Source organism: Lycium ferocissimum, chromosome 3 (assembly GCF_029784015.1).
Source record: "Lycium ferocissimum isolate CSIRO_LF1 chromosome 3, AGI_CSIRO_Lferr_CH_V1, whole genome shotgun sequence".
Taxonomy (NCBI): domain Eukaryota; kingdom Viridiplantae; phylum Streptophyta; class Magnoliopsida; order Solanales; family Solanaceae; genus Lycium; species Lycium ferocissimum.
Genome location: NC_081344.1, coordinates 66,994,523 through 67,016,557, shown reverse-complemented (window position 1 = coordinate 67,016,557; position 22,035 = coordinate 66,994,523). Strand labels below are relative to the sequence as shown.

The 22,035-nt window shown below is 34.0% G+C and overlaps 1 protein-coding gene and 1 long non-coding RNA gene across 4 annotated transcripts in view; one reads left to right on the top strand and one right to left on the bottom strand.

Moving 5' to 3' along the window:
* The first annotated feature begins 1,140 nt into the window (after positions 1-1,140).
* LOC132050468 (omega-3 fatty acid desaturase, endoplasmic reticulum-like) lies at positions 1,141-6,450 on the top strand. 2 transcript variants are annotated; one of them, XM_059441721.1, is made up of 9 exons: positions 1,141-1,351; positions 2,735-3,023; positions 3,110-3,199; positions 3,492-3,558; positions 3,678-3,770; positions 3,865-4,050; positions 5,159-5,239; positions 5,350-5,487; positions 6,073-6,450. In XM_059441721.1, exons 2-9 carry the CDS (start codon positions 2,737-2,739, stop codon positions 6,262-6,264), a joined length of 1,134 nt encoding a protein of 377 aa, XP_059297704.1. In that variant the 5' UTR covers positions 1,141-1,351; positions 2,735-2,736; the 3' UTR covers positions 6,265-6,450. The 2 variants fall into 2 exon arrangements, with proteins under 2 accessions (XP_059297704.1, XP_059297703.1); XM_059441720.1 differs by lacking the exon at positions 1,141-1,351 and adding an exon at positions 2,085-2,236.
* A 7,492-nt stretch (positions 6,451-13,942) lies between these two features.
* The window catches only part of LOC132050467 (uncharacterized), a 34,531-nt gene continuing 26,438 nt past the window's right edge, over positions 13,943-22,035 (bottom strand). For both annotated transcript variants that reach the window (XR_009413420.1, XR_009413421.1), the window contains exons 2-3: positions 15,356-15,414; positions 13,943-14,185 (exon numbers count right to left, since the gene is read on the bottom strand). This is a non-coding gene — a long non-coding RNA (uncharacterized LOC132050467). The remainder of the gene's footprint in view (positions 14,186-15,355; positions 15,415-22,035) is intronic.

Sequence of the window (22,035 nt, the reverse complement as noted above, 5' to 3'; positions counted from 1 at the left end):
AAAATATATGTCCCAATGCTGTCAATTTGAAATAAATAAATTAAGTCTTTCTCATCTTACCATTAATATTAAGTATTTTGGTAAACAATCAATATTGATTAGAATGCAATTTATTAGAGAAAGATAAGGGTAAGATAATAAAAGTACACCTCTTTTTATGATTTCTTAAGGGGCGTGTAAAGGAGTAACCCGTTAGTTATTCGTTTTACTCCCTCCGATCCCTTTAAAGTGACTTTCTAGCCTTGTTAATTTGATTGAAAATAAGTGATTTTAAAAAATAAAAAAAAAATCAAGAAGGTAGTAATATTCTTTCACAAAGTTACCTTATCTAATAAATGATGGAACAAATTTACAAAAGGTTTTGAGGAGAGATAAAGGATATATTAGTAAAATAGCCCACTAAATTATTCCTATTGAACAACTTTTTAATGGGTGTGTCAATTCACTTAAAATGGACCAGGGGGAGTACCATTTGCCCCCTAAAATCTACTAGGTTACTATTTAATGCTTATTATTGAGATTTTTTGTAATTACCTTATAAATTAGTATGATTTATTAACATGTCAATTATCATTTTTTCCAAGTTACCATTTAATGTTTATTATTGAGTTATACCTACAATTACATTATAAATGACGTTTATATATATATATATATATATATATATATATATATATATATATATATATATATATATATATATATATATATATGCGTCTCTCTCTCTCTCTCTCTCTGTCTCTCTCTCTCTCTATATATATAGATATATATATATATATATATATATATATATATATATATATATATATATTGTGTGTGTGCATGCGCGCGCGTGTTCAAGTAGAGTTCACCTCGGTCATCACAACATTATCTAGTCAAACGATTTGATTTACGATCCATTCTACCACTAATTTCATGGTGCGCTATATTCAGATTTAGTTAAGCTTTAATGCGAGTACTTAACATCGAGTGAAAAAAAAAAAGTATCTAACATTCAATTTCCAAAAGAACTTTATTTTTGCTGATTTTTCTCTCCCCTTGTAAAATCAGATAAATAGATGCCTCGGAGATAGAGTGTGTAAGCAAATTAATGGTATTAATCTAGGCTGGAAATAGGCACAAATTTTATTTCCTTTAAAAAAGAATATATTCTTTTAGGGAACTACGAGGTACTAAGTTTTTAAACTTTCAATGAATTAATTGTTCATTAATATCACCCACCTATCACGTCTCTTCCAATTCCACAGGCTTCTCTTTTCTTTATAATATAAATAAGTCTCCCTGCAACTATCTTTCAACAGAAACTGAGCCAAGTTGAAGTGAAGGCAAATATAAAAAGAGTTGTATAAAGGTAATATATACTGTCTTCAAATTCACTTTTCAAGATATTGTTTACGCTTTTTTGTTCTTAAGCATTCGGTATCTGAAACTGACTGACCAGACATTTTGTTTTATGCATTTGTTGTGTGGTACAAAATCTTGGTCTGAAAGTGAAGAGCCAGTTTATTTTTATTTTTGCCCTGAAATTGTACAGGCCATTCATTTTAACTTCTCTGTTTGAACAACATTTCATCTCATCTGTTTATTTTTACATGTTAATATTAACTTCAAGAAATCGTTTCCGCTATATATTTTCATCTTTCTAGTGGTTTATGGAGTTTAGGAAATCTGATTATCATAATTTGGATCTTTAGCATTTCCTTTTATGGTCATTTGGTATTTGAACTCACGCTCGTTTTTTTTTCTTTCTTTTTTAATATTTAATCTGGTTAATGTACAGAATCTTAGGAGGTTTACATAATAGCCGATAAATGTATATTTTTCGCATATAATATATAATATACATATTTGGTACATAGTTAGTATGTATTCTTTTATATATTTGATTTGTGGTTATAATTATTTTGGCGGAGCAATTAAATGGGTCAAAAGCCCTTAATATTTCCTATAATTGACCATTCCTTGCATGTTTAACTTTAGCTTTGTGTTTTTCCTTAAGATGTTATATAAAGTGAACACTGCATGTGTCGGCCACTGAGATATGTTTATACTTAGAATCTGTTTTTTGAACTATATGTTGTACTCCTATCTGTTCTCATAACAACCTTTCATTTCACTCTACTTTTTTTATTGCCGACTGCTGGGATGCTGGATAAGTTAGACTATATTCTTCGTAAAATATCTCAAAAGAATTTGCTTTATTCTTTCCATACTTCTTTGATGAATCTAAGAATCCGTGAGTTCTGCTCTTTATCTATGTGCTAATTTTTATCTCTCTCACGCATACATATTACCTCTTTAGGGAGCGAACTCAAGATTTAAAGTTAGCGTATTTTGTTATTTATGTGTCAAGTTGTCAAACGCACACATATAGAGTATAGAATTGACATGGGTATTTTAGTAAATTAAAACGTATATATATTACTGACCCTATTACTATCAATTAGTAGGTTAGCAAAACACATATAAAAAGTATATTAGATGTCAAACATGACATGTCTAGAGCGGATGTAGAGTTGATATTTCAGGTTTGAAAGAATCAGTTTCTTTGGCCCAAACTTTATATTTGCCTTTTAAAGCTCATTTAATATGTATAAATTATTACAAATATAGAACTTAGTAACTAAAAAGGGCTGGAATTCTGAGCCAATAAACTTGGAATTTTGGATTTGCTTTTGTTCCTCCTCACTATATATTCTGAAATGAAGCATTGTTCTATTTTCATTCTAAACAGGAATGGGGTCTCTTGGAGTGAATTTTGGTTCTCCCAATGAAGAAATGGAATTGGAATTTGACCCAAGTGCACTTCCTCCATTTAAGTTATCTGAAATTAGAGCTGCAATTCCTAAGCATTGTTGGGTTAAAAATCCATGGAAATCCTTAAGTTATGTTCTCAGAGATATTGTTATAGTTTTTGCATTGGTGGCCCTGGCAGTTTTCTTGGATAGTTGGAAATTTTGGCCAGTCTATTGGGTTTTACAGGGTACTATGTTTTGGGCTATCTTTGTTCTTGGACATGATTGGTAAGTTTACATGTTTTTGATTTTTTTTTTTTCTTACTTTTTGTTGATGTTTCATTGGTTTATGTTAATTGACATTTTTTTTGCAGTGGTCATGGAAGCTTTTCAGACAGTGCATTTTTAAATAGTGTGGTTGGACACATTCTTCACTCTTCCATCCTTGTACCCTATCATGGATGGTTGGTTCTCTTCATCTCATCTCTCAAAATTTTAATATCAACATTTGCTTTAGTTCACCTTTTTTTAAAAAAATAACCTATAAAAAACATGTAGCCTAATACACTAGGCTCCTGCTATATGTCCGGGGCCACGAAAGGATTGGGCCACTTTTTCTAGCGGTTATTTTCATGACCTGAATTGATGACCTCTAGGACTTTCGGGGGCAACTATGAATGAAAATTATTTTGAGCAATATTAGTCTTATGCAAAATACTTCAGGTTAATTTTAATATTCCCCAAAAAATATTGCAGGAGAATCAGCCATAAAACTCACCATCAGAACCATGGAAATGTTGAAGCTGATGAATCTTGGGTGCCGGTATGAAGTTTCCATTTTCTAATTATATTTCAATTTTTATGTAATAATTGTTTTGTAATTTATGTATCTTTGCTACTACTTTAATACACTTGAAATATAATTCTTTTTTGTCCTTGCAGATGTCAGAAAAGTTATACAAGGAACTTGATTTTGTTACCAAATTTTTCAGATTCAAGATCCCTTTTCCCCTGTTAGCTTACCCTGCATACTTGGTAAAATGTTTTTCATGATTTTCCATGTGTAATTTTAATTTAGAAATTATTGTTCACTGAATTTGCGTTTATATAATTATATTTGGTGATGCAGATAAGTAGAAGTCCAGGGAAAAAGGGTTCTCATTTTAATCCATACAGTGATTTGTTTCAACCTAATGAAAGAAAATTTGTTGTAACATCAACATTGTGCTGGACTCTCATGGTTGCTCTCCTCTACTATCTTGGCACGGTCGTCGGCTCTCTCCAACTGCTTAAGCTTTACGGGATTCCCTACATGGTTAGTCACACAAATTTTTCAACGAATTTTTCTAATATTTCAAAACATGAAGTGATTTTTTTTTTCTAACAGATTAAGTTTTGTGGGGTTCTTTACATAGTTAGTCATTTTCATAAAAGTATCTAATATTTCCTAAGATGCATGAAGCAATTCAATATAATGTGTTGTGGGGGTTCTCTATGATTTTAGTCATTTTCATAAAAGTGTCTAATATTTCCTAAAATGCATGAAGCATCTTGTTGTTATGTTGATACTTAATATGTCAGTCATGAGATCTCGATCATAAATGAATTGTTTGTCCTGAAATGAGTTTGACTTTCTTGTTGAAAAAATTTCACTCTGACTCTTTATTAGCTGTAAAAAGTTGCCTCAACACGCGAAAGTGACATAACCTTTGCCACTGAATTGGCGGTTTGTGGGGCACTCGCTTGTGTGGTTGTTTTTATTTGCAACACAATATAAAATTGACTTTAGATTTGATTTGAGATACAACAATAATGAACTCTTCATAAATACCAAAGAAGGAAATAGACGGAAAAAAAAAAAAACTTTAAATTTATAGAAGTATTTCAAAATTTATGACATTTAGGAGATTTCCCTAATTATGGCCCACTATGCCTGACCTTTCCATACCAAAAAAAAAATCCAATGTAATTTCACACGTGACGTCTGGAGAGAGTAGTGTGTACGGAAATCTTACTCCCACCTTCCGAAAGGTAGAGAGGCCTAACTTTTCCATTGAAGTATTTAAATGAGTTGTTTGTCTTGAAATGGGTTTTTTCGGTGGTGAAAGAATTTCACTCTGGCTCTTTATTAGTTATAAAGAGTAGCATCACTACACGAAAGTGAAATGCCCTAACCGTTTGTGAGGCTCTCTCACGTGTAGTTCTTTATATTTGAAACACAACATAATAATAAGTTTTAAGTTTCGTGTACTCATAGAATATTTGAGGTACAATAATAGTGTACTCTTTATGTATACCAACTACCAAGAACAGGAAAATGACAAATAATTTTATTAATTATACAAGTATTAAAATTAAATGAAACATATGAGACGTCCTTACATTATGACCCACTAGGACTGACCTTTTCCTTTTGTTCACAGATTTTTGTAATGTGGTTGGATTTTGTGACATATTTGCACCACCATGGCCATGAACAGAAGTTGCCTTGGTATCGTGGCAAGGTATATGTTTTATACATTTATAATTTTTTCAAGTTTCCATATCCAAATTATATATTTTTATTTATTTGATATTTCTAATAATTAGTGTTTTTTTTTTCCTTGGAAAATAGGAATGGAGTTATTTACGAGGAGGATTAACTACAATTGATAGAGATTATGGTATTTTCAATAACATTCACCATGATATTGGGACCCATGTCATTCACCATTTATTTCCTCAGATACCACATTATCACCTAATAGAAGCGGTAATTTCCTTTATTTCTCACATTTATTTATTATTAATTGTTAATACTGAAGTTCAATTTTTGAATGTACTCGATATTTGCAGTATTTATGATGAAATATTAAAAAATTATTGATACAACTTGAAATTTTTAATCCCGTTTGTCTCTAACTTTATTACACCCTTCCTCCGAAATTATGTGGCATTATTTGAGCGTACATAAACAACTTAAGGTAAATTGGCAAATTAAATTAATTATCACTATGGAGAAATGTCATTATTTTTGTGATAAACTAAAAAAGAAAGAAACATGACAAAAGTTTCTTTAAAAACAAAAAGTGTAACGTGACAGATGGAGTAATATTTTTTAAATAAAGAGTTTCATTATTTCCATATATTTTGTTTGCACCGATGAAATTTTGAGAGATATTACCGTCTTTACTTTTCTCCTAATGAGGTTATGTTTAAGTATTATTTCCCCTTCCTAATGCTCTTTTTCTGATTTAACTTCAAATAATATTTAATCTTTTTTCATCGTATTTAGATATTGTCCAAAAGCATAATAATTTTATTCTAACTTAGTGGTATTTTTGAATTTTTGTTCCAGACAAAAGCTGCAAAGCCAGTACTTGGGAAATATTACAGGGAGCCAAAAAAATCAGGGCCAATTCCATTTCATTTGATTGGAAATTTAGTAAGAAGCATGAAGCATGATCATTATGTTAGTGACAATGGAGAAATTGTGTACTACCAGACTGATCCCAAACTCTCCAATTTTAATGGCAAAAAGGATGAGTGACTGTTCACCAGCCTCACTATACAGAAATATATTTACTATTTCTCCAATTTCAACAAATGTTTCCTTTGTTTAGTAACTTTAATGGTTGCTATAGTTGCAAACAATTAAATAAAATATTGAGAGGGGTTTTGGCCGTTAATTGTACTATTTATCCTCTTATTAATATAGCTTTCCCTTGTCTAATTTTTTCCTTTTGTTTTGCATTATTATGATATTTTTCCTCTCAATTTTTGTTTCTTGGTTCGGTATGTTATTGATAATACGGAAAAGGGTCAGATTTATCCTTGTACTCTCACCAATAAGTTATTTTTGTCGTTTGTTATATTTTTTTAATATATTTTCCCTTTTCATCAAACTTTAAGACCATCTTATCCTTATCACCCCTCATTAGTTGAAATGCAATGTCCCCATCAAACTTTAGTTCCTGGGTTTCATGTTCTGGTTTGATGAGTTTTTGATAATTTCGAACATTTATCTATATGGTTTCAACTGTAAAGGTTCAGGGTGCGTATTAGGTGAAAAAACAATGTGCCACGTAGGCGTCACGTAGGAAAATTTAGGTGGAGACTTTGAATTTTAACTGATGAAGAGTAATATGACCCTAAAGTTTGATGGCAAGGGTAAATATATCAAATCAAAAAGTATAATGAATGACAAATATAACTTATTTCTGAGAGTATAAAGGCAAATGTAACCCTTTTCCGTTGATAATATAGACACTACATTAATTGACCTACTTTATATTTAATTTTTGAATACCAATACATAATTACAAAAAAAGTTCCGACCAACTCTAATTGAATGATGAAGAATATCCAATATTTAAATTGAAGTTAAAGCGGACACGATTAGTAGATATCTGTGAAGTGATACCTGTTCTGGGTTAAAAAAAATAAAAATAAAAATAAATAAAAAAAAGATGTAAATTGATCCCTGGTTGTTCTAAACTTTCAGTTTTTTGTTTTGTTTTTAACACGAAGAAATTAAATAGTAGCCTTTGCAATTGCCGGAAAGGCTAGAGCTGGTAATTAAATAAAATAGGTGGCTGTTTCAATTTTTTCCTAAAAGGTGCTCTATCGATTAACTAAAAAGTAATTAGTAACAAGTAGATGAACTCTTATTATCTGATGACAAATTTGAAATCTTAATATGTACTACTACTATTTATCATATTAATAAATGCTTTTGTGACTTGTGAGACACAAAACAACTCGTTGGCTCCGCGTATAGAAAGCCGCTAACCTTCGTCATCATCAACATTTGGTACTCTCTCGAGAGCTTCAATAGTTCACTGGAAGCCTTTGGTGTAATAAATCACAAGCCCTTCATAAAGAAAAACATAATAAGAAAAACATAATATAATAATGAATTAATTAATAAAAAAAGAAGTTGGTTAAGAACTATTGACTGTACGCTATAGCAGTTACCGTCACTCAATGGAGATGTTCGCCTCTGTTTGAAATGAAGATGGATGAACAGACACTTAAGTCTACAACTGATGAAATTCAAGGAAAAATTGAAAGTGGTCACTATACTAGGGAGGTGGGGGCAAGACATGACCGTGACTTAAGAAAAAGTACCCTTGAAAAGTCATACAATTCAAAATCCTAGACAATCAAGTAGGGGTGTTTATAGGTCGGTTCCGTTCGGTTTTGTGCATTATCGGTTTGGTTTATTGATTTTTGGTTTTTAAATATACTAAACCGATAAACAAATCAATAAGATATTCGTTATTGATTTTGGTTTATCGGTTTTTGGTCCTTATTGGTTCGGTTTTCGATTTTCGATAAGAAAATGCTCCTCTAATATTTTTGCTTTCTCTTGTTCTCATTTGTTCATATATACACTGCCTTCATACATAAAAAATTATAAGTCTATACAAATTACAAGCAGAAACAAATTCAAATACGTTATTGCTATTTGCTAAAACCAACTTCTTTTCTTTCACACTATGTAGCCAAGTTGGATGTCGTGGAAGCAAATTCAAATGCATTATTGCCATTTGCTAAAACAAACTTCTTTTCTTTCACATTACGTAGCAAAGTTGATTGTTGTAGAAGCAAATTCAAATACGTTATTGCTATTTGCTAAAACAAACTTGTTATAAATAACTAGAATTTAAAGTCACTATTATATAATTAGGGATAAAAAAAAAATTAATATGAGCTTATTGAGTTATCGGTTTAACCATTAACTAAATCCTTAAAATCGGAAACCGAACCGATAACCCGATAAAAAATTTTACAAAACCATTAATTCAATAACCCGATAATGATAAACCAATAGCGTTTTTATTGGTTCGGTTTATCGATTAAATCAGTTTTTGCACACCCCTAGTTGATAGACCAGGTAAAGTTTCAATTATTTTTGGGATAATTTATGGACCTTTTAGACCATTGTCTAGAAATCAATTTCGACAAATTGAAAATCTTACAAAAAAGTTAGATCACGGTCTAAAATTTTGTAAGTTATTGCTAATATTAGAAGACAAAATCTAGTATATTTTTTATAAGATTGAACAATATATGCGCAGATAGTGGACCCTAAAAAAGTAATTTCTTCATGAGCTATATTTACACAACTTTTAAAAATAGAGGAAAATCTAAATAATGGCCTAAAAAGGAAATATTTTTGTAAATCAGCTAAGCAAAGAAGCAACTTGATCACTGGGCTGGGAGAAATCAGGAAGGTTGCCATTTTCAGCTGGAAAAATATATAATCATGAGAACGATTATATGGTAAGAAATATTCTAAAATTGGAGTAATATAATATAGTATTCCTTCCTAATACAATAATTGCAGTCAATAATTACAAGATATATTTCTTTATTAGTACAATCGCGCAGATCTCTATATAGACATAATCAATTAAACTAAATTAATATTCTCTTCTTCTATATCGTTTTGCTGTTGTTTGCATAGCTAGCAGACCTACATGTAATCTGGGAAACTTATATGAATGTATCCTTCGGCCAACTAGTTTACCAATATGATCGAAGTATATACTATCTATACACTTAGTTTATTTATTGTGTATAGGTATGCATCTTTAAAGTACATAAAGTATACACTTTGGTTGTATATGTTGTGTATAGGTATGTAAAATATGTATATTTAGTATAAAATATAAACTATGAGGGGGAGTCTTAGCGTAACTGGTAAAGTTGATGTGATGTGACCGGAGGTCATGAGTTCGAGCCATGAAAACATCCTTTTGCATAAATGTAGGGTAAGACTGCGTACAATAGACCCTTAGCCTCTCGCATAGCGAGAGCTTAGTATACCGTGCTATCCTAATATAATATATACACTATCTATCCATTGCGTACACATTTTATAAACTAGATAATTGTATGGTATTTGATTGTAGTTGTCTCTTCAATCAGTCTTATCAACAATAATATACAACAATAGTGAATACTAACAAATCAAAAGAAACACTTAATTAAGCCATCCCCACATGTGTAGCTGTAAAGACCAATCTGAATGATAATGAAAAGTACGATTTAAAAATAAAAAAACGAGTGAATAGGCATGTTGCCTTTTTGAGTTGCTAAAACCGTCCATATTAGATAAAAGGGGGACACAACGTATATACTCCACATACAACACCGATGGAGACCTCATACCTGATAGTGAACATATACGCCCCATATAACACCGATGGAGACCTCGTACCTGTAACTATCAGGTAAAAAGATATTCTTATCCGATAGTATTTTAATTACACCATAACATGTGAGTCTATCATTAGTCATTATTCATATTTAGATGAGCTTTAATGGCAAAAAAAAAAAAAAAAAAAAGATAGAAAATAATAAATATGTTTTTTGGTCTAAGAAGTGCCACTTCAACTCTTCAATTTGAATAAAATCCATTGTGAAAAATACTTTTCAAAAATATTTATTGTACACCATAGAAGTTAGCGTCACTCAATGGAGATGTTCGCCTCCGTTTTCAACGAAGATGGATGAACAAACACTTAAGCCTGAAATTGATGAAACTCAAGAAAAACTAGAAAGCGGTCACTATGGACTCTTGCATAGAGAAAAAATGAAGGTGGGGCCATTGGCTTGGAGTTCTTAATGAATAAAATTTATCAAATGGGTTCAAAAATATAAAGATGAGCTTTAATAAATGAAGAAGCTAATGTCTTTTGGTTAAGAAATATCAACTCTATATATACATAAAAAATAATTTTCACCATAGTATATATACGATGGAGATTTTTCGCGATCCGAAGATGGATGGCTCTTACTAGTTGATCTCAAGAAAACTAGAAAGGGTGGGGCGCAAGACATGACCGCAGCTTAAGAAAAAGTACCCTTGAAAAAACATACATTTCATAATCCTAGACAATCAAGTCCATCTCCGCTAACCATTAGAGAAATTAGTTATGAGATCGATTTGTCCATCACATCTGTCACTATAATTTAACTTATACGTATTTTGCCGAATTGTTAGCTGCAATTGATATTGAATTTCCTCCCACTCTTATATCTATTTGGCCCAAAATATAGATGGGCCTCGAATTTATCACGATTTTCATTTAAGGCAATCGAAACGTTGACCATCCGAACCCTCGAACATAAGATAAAGCGTGTCATTTGAACACCTCATGCTTAGCTTGTGCACATGTGAATGATACACTTGCTTTATGACATGGAAAAATAGACAAATAAAAATAAGCCATGTCAACAAAAAAAATTAATTTTAAGAAAAATTAATTTTAAAATCTATTTAAATAATTTTAAAAAAAATCTGAAAAACCCAACCCATCCTCTCCGATAGCCCACTTTGCCGCCGCCGTCATTGCTGCTTCGCTCGCCGTCCCCATGCCGCCGCATCAAAATCTATTTAAATAATTAAAAAATGGTGTCGTTTTTCGTCGAAGATTTGTTTAAATAGATTTTGAAGTGGAGAAGTGGCAGAGGCGGAGGCGGCGGCACCGGAGGCAGAGGCGGCGGAGGCAGTGGCGGCGGCGAAGTGGGCTATCGGAGAGGATGGGTTGGGTTTTTCAAAAAAATTTAATTATTTAAATAGATTTTAAAATAGAGTTTTTGTTAAAATTAATTTTTAATGATTAAAAATTTTAAAAAAGAAAAAAATTGGTCTCTCACGCTCTGTTTAAAGCAGTGTACTGCACGCGTGTGCCCAGCTGGCACGAGGTGTTCAAATGGCACAGTTTATCTTATATATCGATGACTTTGGATATCTATTTTAGTAACGTGTTCGTGAGTGTATTAAGGGGCAATATATATATAAATGAAAAATCGGTGACAAATTCAGCAATGACGTTCCATTTAGCAATCCATCTATGACATTTTTTGGCCTATCTATGGTCAAAACTCCCACGAATTTATAAATTAGTGAATTTACAATTAAAATGAGTGGCACAATTTAATAGTCGTGAGTGTATACCTCCCGACAGTGTTTCACACTGGCAATATATATTTATATTTATTAGGGTGTTGATTCCATGTACAAATGGTACAAGATCCAACTGTGGTAGAACATGAATGCCTAGCTAACTCTCTGAAATAAAATCATATCTTTCCTGCCAATTTGCAGCTTTCGAGTAAGAAAAAACAAGCAGACCTTTCCTTTAGCACTTATAAAATTTAATCTACGCAGCAGATATTTCAGAGAGACTGTTAATCTTGACACAATCCGCTCTTTTATAAGGTAACTAGTGAAGGCATCTGCGCTTCGCGCGGTTATGAAAGGTATTCATTAGTAAATTCAAAATTAATACTTCTATATATGAATCTGGAGATGAAAATTTTCACCAGTATATATGTATATGTATAAAATCACATATATAAATTTATTTATTTAGAATTAGAACTTGGATTCGAATAACAATTTGGTTAGCTAGCCAGTAATTTCATTGTGGCTCAGGATTTCATAGCTAGGTAATATTGTCAATCATATATTAGAATTAATTATTGCAAGCCCCTATTATTATAAAACTTGAAATATAGACATTATATATAACCAGCAACCAACTTGCTCTTCCTAAATGAGGGACGTTGTACCTATTTCTTCAAACGTTACAAATTTTGAGCTTTGAGTTTCTTCAAAAAGGTAACGGTGCGGTTTAATTTTCTTAAAGTTAAATTTGTTAATTTAAAGTTGTAAGAGAAATGAGAAAATATTAACACCATAAAAAAGAGGGAGAACAATAAACTAGAGTAAATTGAGCGGAAAGAAGAACGTGAAGAGAAAAGGCCAAGTGAGAAGAATCCGTATCAAAGAATTATATGTCATATCATGTTATAAACCACAAATTATATAATATATAGATAGATAGATTGTAGTACCGCAGTTACGATATAGAACACGGAATGTCTTTCGAGTTGTCAAACAATATTACTGCTACTATATATGATTTGTGCTCTAACTTCTTACAATGAAACACACGCTCTCTTTTCTTGATTTTTCATTCAAGTACTCATTCGGACGATTAAGATCCAAGATTTAAATTGCGGAAATAAAAGAAAGGAATTAAAACTTTCGAGACATGAAATATAACATTCAGTCATTGAACTTATACAATAATTGGCTAATAAGAATTCATTTCTTGCCGACATCCTTTCAACAAAATATAATGCAACATAATTTCCAAGGAAGAATAGCTAGAGCATTAGTCATATCACCTATTGAAGCTCATCTCCCTCGTCATTCCTCTTTCATTTCAAATCTCTTCCTTTTCTAGAAAGAAATTAAGTTTTTCATGTAAGTTGGAATTTCTCCTCTAATCAAATTTATAAGAACTTTTCTCTGAAACGGTTTAGAGAAATAGAAAAAGGTGTATTTAAGAGAATTTTTCGGCTTATATACTCTAGGGGAATTGCTCCTTCAGAATTTGATCCAATTTTTCGGCTAATGTAAATCCTTCTGATTAGCATTTGCTGGAAGAGAAAATATAAAAGGCACGTTAAAAACATCGATCAATGATAAAGGATGACTTTTACTTGGAAACTAATTGTATAAATACTTTAAAATCCCAAACAAACCACGTGATTTCTACAACGATATTCCAAATTAAATTTAATCTATCAAATTGATTTAAACTTAAAAAACCTCAAGATAAAAAAGTAGAATTACTTGGCGAACTAATTGTATAGACATACGAGGATGCCAAACAAATGCGATCTGCTTGGCAACTAATTGTAGAAACACACGAAAATGCCAAACAAACTGTGAAACACCCACGAGAATGCCAAAAAAATTTGATCAGTACATGCTTCCAAATGAACTTTGGGAATGAATAAATAGCATCACTCATGAGAGTTTAATTGGACTTTAAGATTATAATAAAGCAAGGGAAACTCAGGAGACTCAAGTCACTATGTGTATAGAATTTAGTGTTATTTAAAGCTCATAGTCATTATGTGTATAGAATTTAGTGTTATTTAAAGCTCATGAAGGATTTGTAACTTAAAGTTCATGGAAAATTAATATTTAGACATTTTTATTTAGAGGAATAAGGAAGAAAAAGACCAGAAAAGGGAGAAAAAAGATAAATAGAATCTTTGGTCATAGAGACATGCCACATCACCTAGTTTATGACTAGCTTTATATATATATATATATATATATATATATAGATTAATCGGGAAGTCACAGCTTCAACTCTAGGTGGACAACTGGTAGGTGCATTTGATCAAAGGCGAAACTTTTGAAGAGACACTACCTTGAGCATATAGCTTCTAAATGTCACAAATATGGTTATTTCCCACCAGGATAAGCAGCGTACACTTCTAAGTTAGTCTTCAAATATTAAAAACAAAGGAACCAGCACAAAGAAGGAAGAAATTTTACGTCGCACCTTTGCATGTTGATAGGAACCAAGGCAGGTATTAATCTATGTCAACTATCCACAAAGTCTGCATAGTTACTGGCCGAACTGTAAATTCTGAAAAGGCAGGATGACGTTAAAAAATACATCATCAAGCTCCACATAAATAGAAGGACAACTAGACGAAATATAGTTTAATATAAAAACTCAAAACTAAATTTTTTTAAGATCCTAAAAAGTTATTATCATATAATCTACAACTTATCAATTAAAAGGGATAATACATGTACGTGCACAGATCAACTGGCATCGCTAAACATAACCTCAATTTCTTCAATAGGAAATTAAAGTTCATGGTCAAAAAGGCGTGGTCATAGTAATACATCCCTTCTTAAACTAAATCGTTGCTTTAATCAAATTCCATTGGCCTCCTTCCTCCTACGTTCGACAAAATTATTTTTGATTCCCATAAACATACGCGTTCAAAAGACACAGAGTAGTCTCTCTTTTTACCCTTGTAAAGTTTATTATGAGCCCGTTTGGATTGACTTATAAGTCGGTCAAACTACCTTATAAGTCATTTTTAACTTATTTGGGTGTTTGGTAAAATAGGAAACAACTTAAATTAAGTTAAAAAGTGCTTAAAATAAGCCAAAACCAAGAAGTTACTCAACCCAAACTTTTTTTTGGCTTAAAAGCCATTTTGGTTTGACCAACAACTTTATCCTTTTATCCCTTATATTTTTTGTTAATTCCAATACTACCCTTACTTCTAAAAACCCTTTAAGCACTTTTATCCAAACACGTAACAGCTTATTTATAAAAATAACTTTCAACACTAAAAAGTACTTTAAGCACTTATGCTTAAAAGCCACTTTTTTCAACAAATCCAAACGGGCTCTATATGTAAGCGTTTAGAAGAACTCGAGCAAATACTTCACCAAAGAAAAGAAAAAAAAAAAAAAAAAAGCCTCAAAGCAAATAAGCAGGATTCCGTTAAACCCTTATTGGATGCATAATTATTCTAAACGAAACAGACTTCTATAAACAATAAGGAGATACAGTGCTGCTTTGGAGCTAAAATGTCGAATGAACTAAATACTATTCCATATCTCAAAAAGAAAAAACTGAACATTCTAAACCTACGAATCTTTCTTCACTTCCCGAGTACTTAATATGAATAGTTTACGGCATGAACTTAAATTTGAAATGGGGATGAATAATTAGGAAAGGCAATTTGAAAAATTAATATGTCCATCATATGTGAGCCTTGTAAAGAGTGCTTACTGAAACCAAATTTGTTACTGAATGGATGATCCTGATACCAATTACTCTCATGTCTCTTCCTTCGTGGGTGTATGGGCAAAAAAATCGCAGCTAAAACGTGAACGAACATGTAGTTGACATGTATCAGTTTATACAATGACATAGAGAGATCAAATAGTAATGCCGAGCAAAGCATTTGCGGAAAGGTAGCTGATACCGACGATGTGGTCAACGAAGAGAGCATCAACGGAAACAACACACAAGACCCTCTTGATTGCGCATTAAATAGAATTAATACAGTAACAACAAAACGGTTTCTAACGGCCAGAATCAAGGAATTAAATTACAATCATTATTTCAGCAATTAATAATTGTCGTTACATACATACAACGGGAAGAGCACCAGATAGGACCAGATACCTATAAATAGGACTTTCACTTGTATATCTAATATGATTAATACCGACCGAAAAATAAATGATTATCGATTATTCTCTACTTATTAACATTATCATTATTTTTTTATCATCAAGTTCTTATTCATTCTGGGGAACGGAGAAATCCATCATTGTTGTTCATCTACAATTGGCATAAGTTTACTTTTTCCTTTTATTTAGTTATTCTTTATTAACCTTTAAATAACTTGCAAGTGTTAATTCTAACATATGTATCAAATTACTACCAACTGTGGTTAACCTTAGAACAAATTCAACTATTTGGGTAAAATACGAATTTTGACTCAAATAGTTTGGCGTCGTCTGTGGGAATTCTACAGTTGGCTTTGTAGTTTGATCTCAATTTACGCAAGAGTTATTACTTTGGTATTTATCTTCTGTTTTTGCATTCAGATATGACAGGAGCCACACCTACACCACCCATTGATGGAAACAGAAACGTCAATGAAGAGGTACTGGTTGACCCAACTAACGGGACAACAGGAAACACATCAATGGCGGACCCAAATCAAGCTTCAATCCCAATAGGAGATTTGCGGGAGTTCCTGAAAGGAGAGATGGCGGAGGTGATGAAACAAATGATGGTTGAAATACGACAAAATCCCTCGCGACCACCTCCACTGAACGGGATTGGCTCAAGAACACAAGCATCGGCCCTTGAACAAAGAAACTTAAACGGAGAGCCAACCAATGCCGATGATCTCGGCATAATAGCAGAGGCAACGGGTCATGGCGATGCTGATATCAACCCAATCATACATGTTCCAATATTGCAGCGGTTCGAGGAGCATATGAAAAAATTCAAAGAGCACGAGGAAAGAATCAGTAGAATACCTGGGGCACCACCCGCTATCAAAAAAGAGGATGATAGTGACTACATATATCATCCATGGAAAGATTCTGCAGATTTGGAACACGTTCCAGAAAGTTTCAAATTACCAAAAATAAAAAAATATGACGGAACTACCAACCCTCAAGATCACATCACTGCATATACATCCGCTATTCGGGCCTGTGATCTTGGGCCAAAGATGACTCGGTCTGTTATGATTAAATGGTTTGGTCAAGTATTGACAGGAGGAGCGCTAGATTGGTATGCAAGTTTGCCCCCAAATTCGCTTGAATCCTTTGCGGATTTGGTAGATAAATTCAAGAAGGCACACAATGGAGCAAGGAAAGCAGAGAAAAGAATGAAAGATATATTCAATATAAAACAAAAAAGGGATGAAACTCTACAAGAATTTGTTCATCGCTTCCAGAAACACCGCAACACCTTGCCGCAAATTGAAGACAAATGGGCTGGGATTGCATTCCGACATGCATTACATCTCGATGGAACGCCGACAACAAAGGATCTCGCCAAACACTTAATTGAGTATCCGGCGAAGACATGGGACGATACATATTATCAATACTGTTCAAAAATTTGGATAGAGCTAGATATCATCAATCCGATCATGACGAAATCATCACCATCAACTAGGGATATATCAAGTAAAAGCAGTTCCAGAAAAACCGATGGAGATTGAATGCATAGAAGAGAACACTATAATCCATATTATTGACGAGGAAACCGCGAACGTACATGAAGAAATAATCAATATCGGCATAGATCACCACCAGCAGCAGGGACTTCCCGAGAAAATTACAACACCAGAGCTCTAAAACTCACGGACTATAATTTCTGTGTTTTGACATCAGAAGTAGTTGCAGCATTGGATAAATTGGGTAATAGGGTCAAATGGCCTGGGAAAATGAAATCGGATCCGAGTAAAAGAAATCCAGAACATTTCTGTGAATTTCACAAAGGACATGGTCACAAGACTGAGGATTGCCATGCATTGCGATTGCCGTTGCCAATCTCTTATAGAAAGGGCATTTGACGGAGTTGCTTTCGGATAAAGGCAAGCAAGCATATTATAGGAGCAGGGAGCAAGGAGCGCCGCCACCACTTCCCGAGCGAAATCGAGTAGTTAATTTTATCACAGGTGGTGCAGATATCAACATTACAAGAGGGCAGGACGTCAACAAAGTAACTTACACTTCAGGCGTGAAGTTCAAAAAAAATTACGACCAGAAGTGAAAAGGGGGATAGGTTGGCTCTCATTGAAGATTGTATCACCTTCGACGAAGCCGACGCCAATAATATGCAATTTCCACATAATGAAGGGTTAGTAATTACATTGCGCATCTTACATACTGATATTAAGCGTGTTTTTGTTGATCAGGGAAGTGCTACCAACATCATAAACATCAGGGTCATAGAGGAGATGAAATTGATGAGCAAAATAATCCACCAATCCATCATGCTCACTGGTTCAATAACTCAACAAAAAGAACTCTGGGTGAAATCATTTTACCAGTAGTAGCCGGTGGAGTGGAGCTACAAACTGCCTTTTCAATCATGTCCTCTGCGATGGCTTACAACATGATAGTTGGACGTCCCTGGATTCACGCCATGAAAGCAGTACCATCAACATATCACCAAGTGGTCAAATTTCCAACGCCGTGGGGCGTAGGCGAAGTTCGTGGAGAGCAAAGAATTTCCAGAGACTGTTACGCCGTGGCGATAAAGAAAGGCGTGCCAAAGGTAGAACATTTCGAACCGGAAAGCGAAGGTAAAAAGGATAAACAAGTCTACCAAATACTGCAACAAACGGAATCAAGCATCAACGATGTCGAAAGAGAAACTATACAAGATCCTTTAACAGAGGGGCAATCAACGGTAGTAATTGAGGATCTCGATCCCATACCGTTTGATAATGCATCTCCAAAAAAGCGTACATTCATTTGAATGCAAACTATACCAACCAAGTAAGTATATTTCATTTTTTCGTGACAACATAGATATTTTTGCCTTTTGCCATGCTGACATGACAGGAATAGCACCGGAGGTAGCAACGCACAAACTGCACATTGATCCTTATCATAGACCCATAAAACAATCCTGAAGAAGATTCCCCGATAATAGAAGTAAATTCATAGAGGAAGAAGTACAAAGATTGTTAGACGCCGGATCTATAAGGCCGGTGGAGCATACAAAGTGGGTGTCCAATGTAGTAGTGGTGCCAAAGAAGAACGAAAAGCTGTGAATGTGTGTAGATTTCACAGATCTAAACAAAGCATGCAAAGAATCCGTTTCCACTCCCTCATATAGATCAAATGATAGACGCAACAGCCGGCCATGAGGTGTTGAGTTTTCTTGATGCATATTTAGGATACAATCAAATCAAGATGAATCCTGCGGATCAAACAAAAATAACATTTCTTACACCGAGGGATTTACATTGTTATAATGTGATGCCGTTTGGACTCAAGAACGCCGGTGCAACATATCAGCAGTTAGTAACAATAATGTTCAAAGATCAACTGGGAAAAATGATGGAGGTGTACATTAACGATATGGTTGTGAAGTCGGAAAGAGCTGAAGATCACTTGATTCATTTAAAAGAAGCCTTTGCAATATTAAGGCAATTCAACATGAAGCTGAACCCCAAAAAATGCGCATTTGGCATGTCTTCCGGAAAGTTCTTGGGATTCATGGTTTCAAAGTGAGGAATAGAGATAAATCCAGACCAGATAAAGGTGATAGAAAACATTCCCAATAATCTCAACAGAAAAAAGAGGTTCAAAGTTTGACTTGTCGAGTAGCAGCACTATCGCAATTTATTTCATGATCATCAGAGAGGTGTCATAAATGCTTTACTGTACTAAAAAAGCAGCAAGATTTTGAGTGGACGCCAGAATGTAAACAAGCATTGTAAGAGCTCAAAAGGTATCTTTCAAGTCCGCCGTTGCTATTAAAACCTAACCCCGAGAAAAAGCTATTTCTATACCTTGCCATTTCAGAGGTATCGGTAAGCGCAGTTCTGGTACGGGAAGAAGAAGGTAAACAATCTCCAATTTATTATGTTAGTAAAACACTTTTAGATGCCGAAACAAGATATCCACACTTAGAAAAATTGGCTTTAGCTTTAATACATGCTGCTAGAAAATTAAGACATTATTTTCAAAGCCATCCAATTGCCGTGGTAACGACATTCCCCCTATGGAGTATTCTCCATAGGGCGGAATTATCAGGCAGATTGGCTAAATGGGCGATTGAACTTAGTGAATTTGATATTACTTATCAACCTAGAAATGCTTTAAAATCGCAAATTCTTGCCGATTTTGTAGCAGACTTTAGTTCAAAATTAACTTTGGAGGTGGAAAAAGAAACCATCGCAACTTTAGGGTTATCCTCTGGGATATAGACCCATACATGGGATGGGGCATCTAATGAAAGTACCTGATTTGGCTTAGTGCTTAAAGTACCTAGCGGAGAAATTGTCCGCCAAGCCATTAAATGCCCAAAAATTACTACTGTTATTGCAGGTTTAAAACTTGCTTTGGAATATGGAGTAGAAAGCATCAAGGTATGCTGTGATTCTCAATTGGTGGTCAACCAGGTGAATGGAACTTTCAGTATAAAAGAACCACAAATGCAAAAGTATCAAATGCAGATATCAGACCTCTTTACAAAATTCAAAGACTGGGGATTAGAGCAGGTTCCACGGGAAAGCAACGTGGAGGCCGACGGCTTAGCATAATTGGCATCGCTTGCCGATCCCGTTAACCGTAGCGTAGTGTAATCCATTTATTGCATCCAATTGGTTGTGAAATTGAAGTACGTTCAACGGTATCAACACATGATTGGAGAAATGAGATACTTGATTATTTGCAACAAGGGACTCTACCCGCAGATAAGAAAGAAGCATGAAAATTATGAGTAAAAGCAGTTAGATATTTCTTGGTTTACGAAGAGCTATATCGGAGAACCTTTGGAGGGCCACTAGCCAAGTGTTTAGGCCCAACGGACACAGAACCCGCTATGCAACAAACGCATAGTGGATATTGTGAGAATCACTCCGCTGGGAGATCATTAGCTCGATGTTTGCTGCGTGCAAGTTATTATTGGAACACAATGGGCAAAGATTCACAAAATTTTGTACGACAATGCAAAGAATGTCAAGCATATGCATCTGCAATACATCAACCTACAGAGCCTCTTCATTCAGTCATTACCCCACGACCGTTCATGAAATGAGGGCTCGACATCATAGGACTATTCCCAGAAGCCAAAGGTAAAGTTAAATTCTTACTTGTTGCTACTGACTATTTTTCTATGTGGGTTGAAGCAGGGGCATACGCAAAAATTGGACAAGAGCAGGTTATTAATTTCCTTCGGAAAGACATCATATGTCGATTCGAAATTCCAAAGGAAATAAGTTGTGATAACGGAAAGCAATTTATTGGAGCGGAGATAATAAATTTTCTCTAAAATTTCGGGATCAAACGGATAACATCTTCACCATATCATCCATCTGGCAATGGACAGACAAAATCAACAAACAAAACGATACTCAAAGTATTGAAAAGACGAATTAGCAAAGCAAAAGGAAGTTGGCCTGATGTCCTCCCCGAGGTTCTTGGTCTTATCGGGTTACGCAAAAAACTAGTACAGGAGAAACACCTTTTTCACTAGTCTATGGAGCGGAGGCACTGGTATCAATTGAAGTGATGGAGCCAAGCATAAGATATGCGTATGCTATAGATACAGAGAACATGGAAGCAATGAAAGATGGACTTGATCTATTAGAAGAACACCGAGAATTGGCTCTGATTAAATTAATGGTGCAGAAACAACAGGTGGAAAGATACTAAAATAATAAGAACAAATTGCGTCAAATTAAACTTGGAGATTTGGTCATGCGAATGGTAACTCCAGCCACTAGGATACCGAACGAGGGCAAACTAGGAGCAAATTGGGAAGGACCCTAGAGGGTTATAACTGATGCAGGAAAAGGAACATTTCAATTAGAAACTTCGGACAGGAAGATTTATATCCAACAACTACAACATAAGCAACTTAAAACTCTTCCATTCCTAACATCTAGTTGCATTCAATAAACTGTACTCTTTTTCCCTTACTCGGGTTTTATCCCGTTTGGGTTTTACCGGGGAGGTTTTTAACGAGGCAGTAAGTGGAATGAACGAAAAATGGACTACGGGCATCATTGCTTAGTTCCTCATACTTCACAACGAAACAATGGGGGACTATCACCAAAGACTGACAATAGAGGCTATCGCCCCAAAAATGTACGGAAAAGGCCTACGGACTCGACTGATAAACTTATAATCATGTTAGCAATAAAGTTGATTATTACATGAACTTTGTAAGTTTGTATGGTGCATTCATGGTTCCAA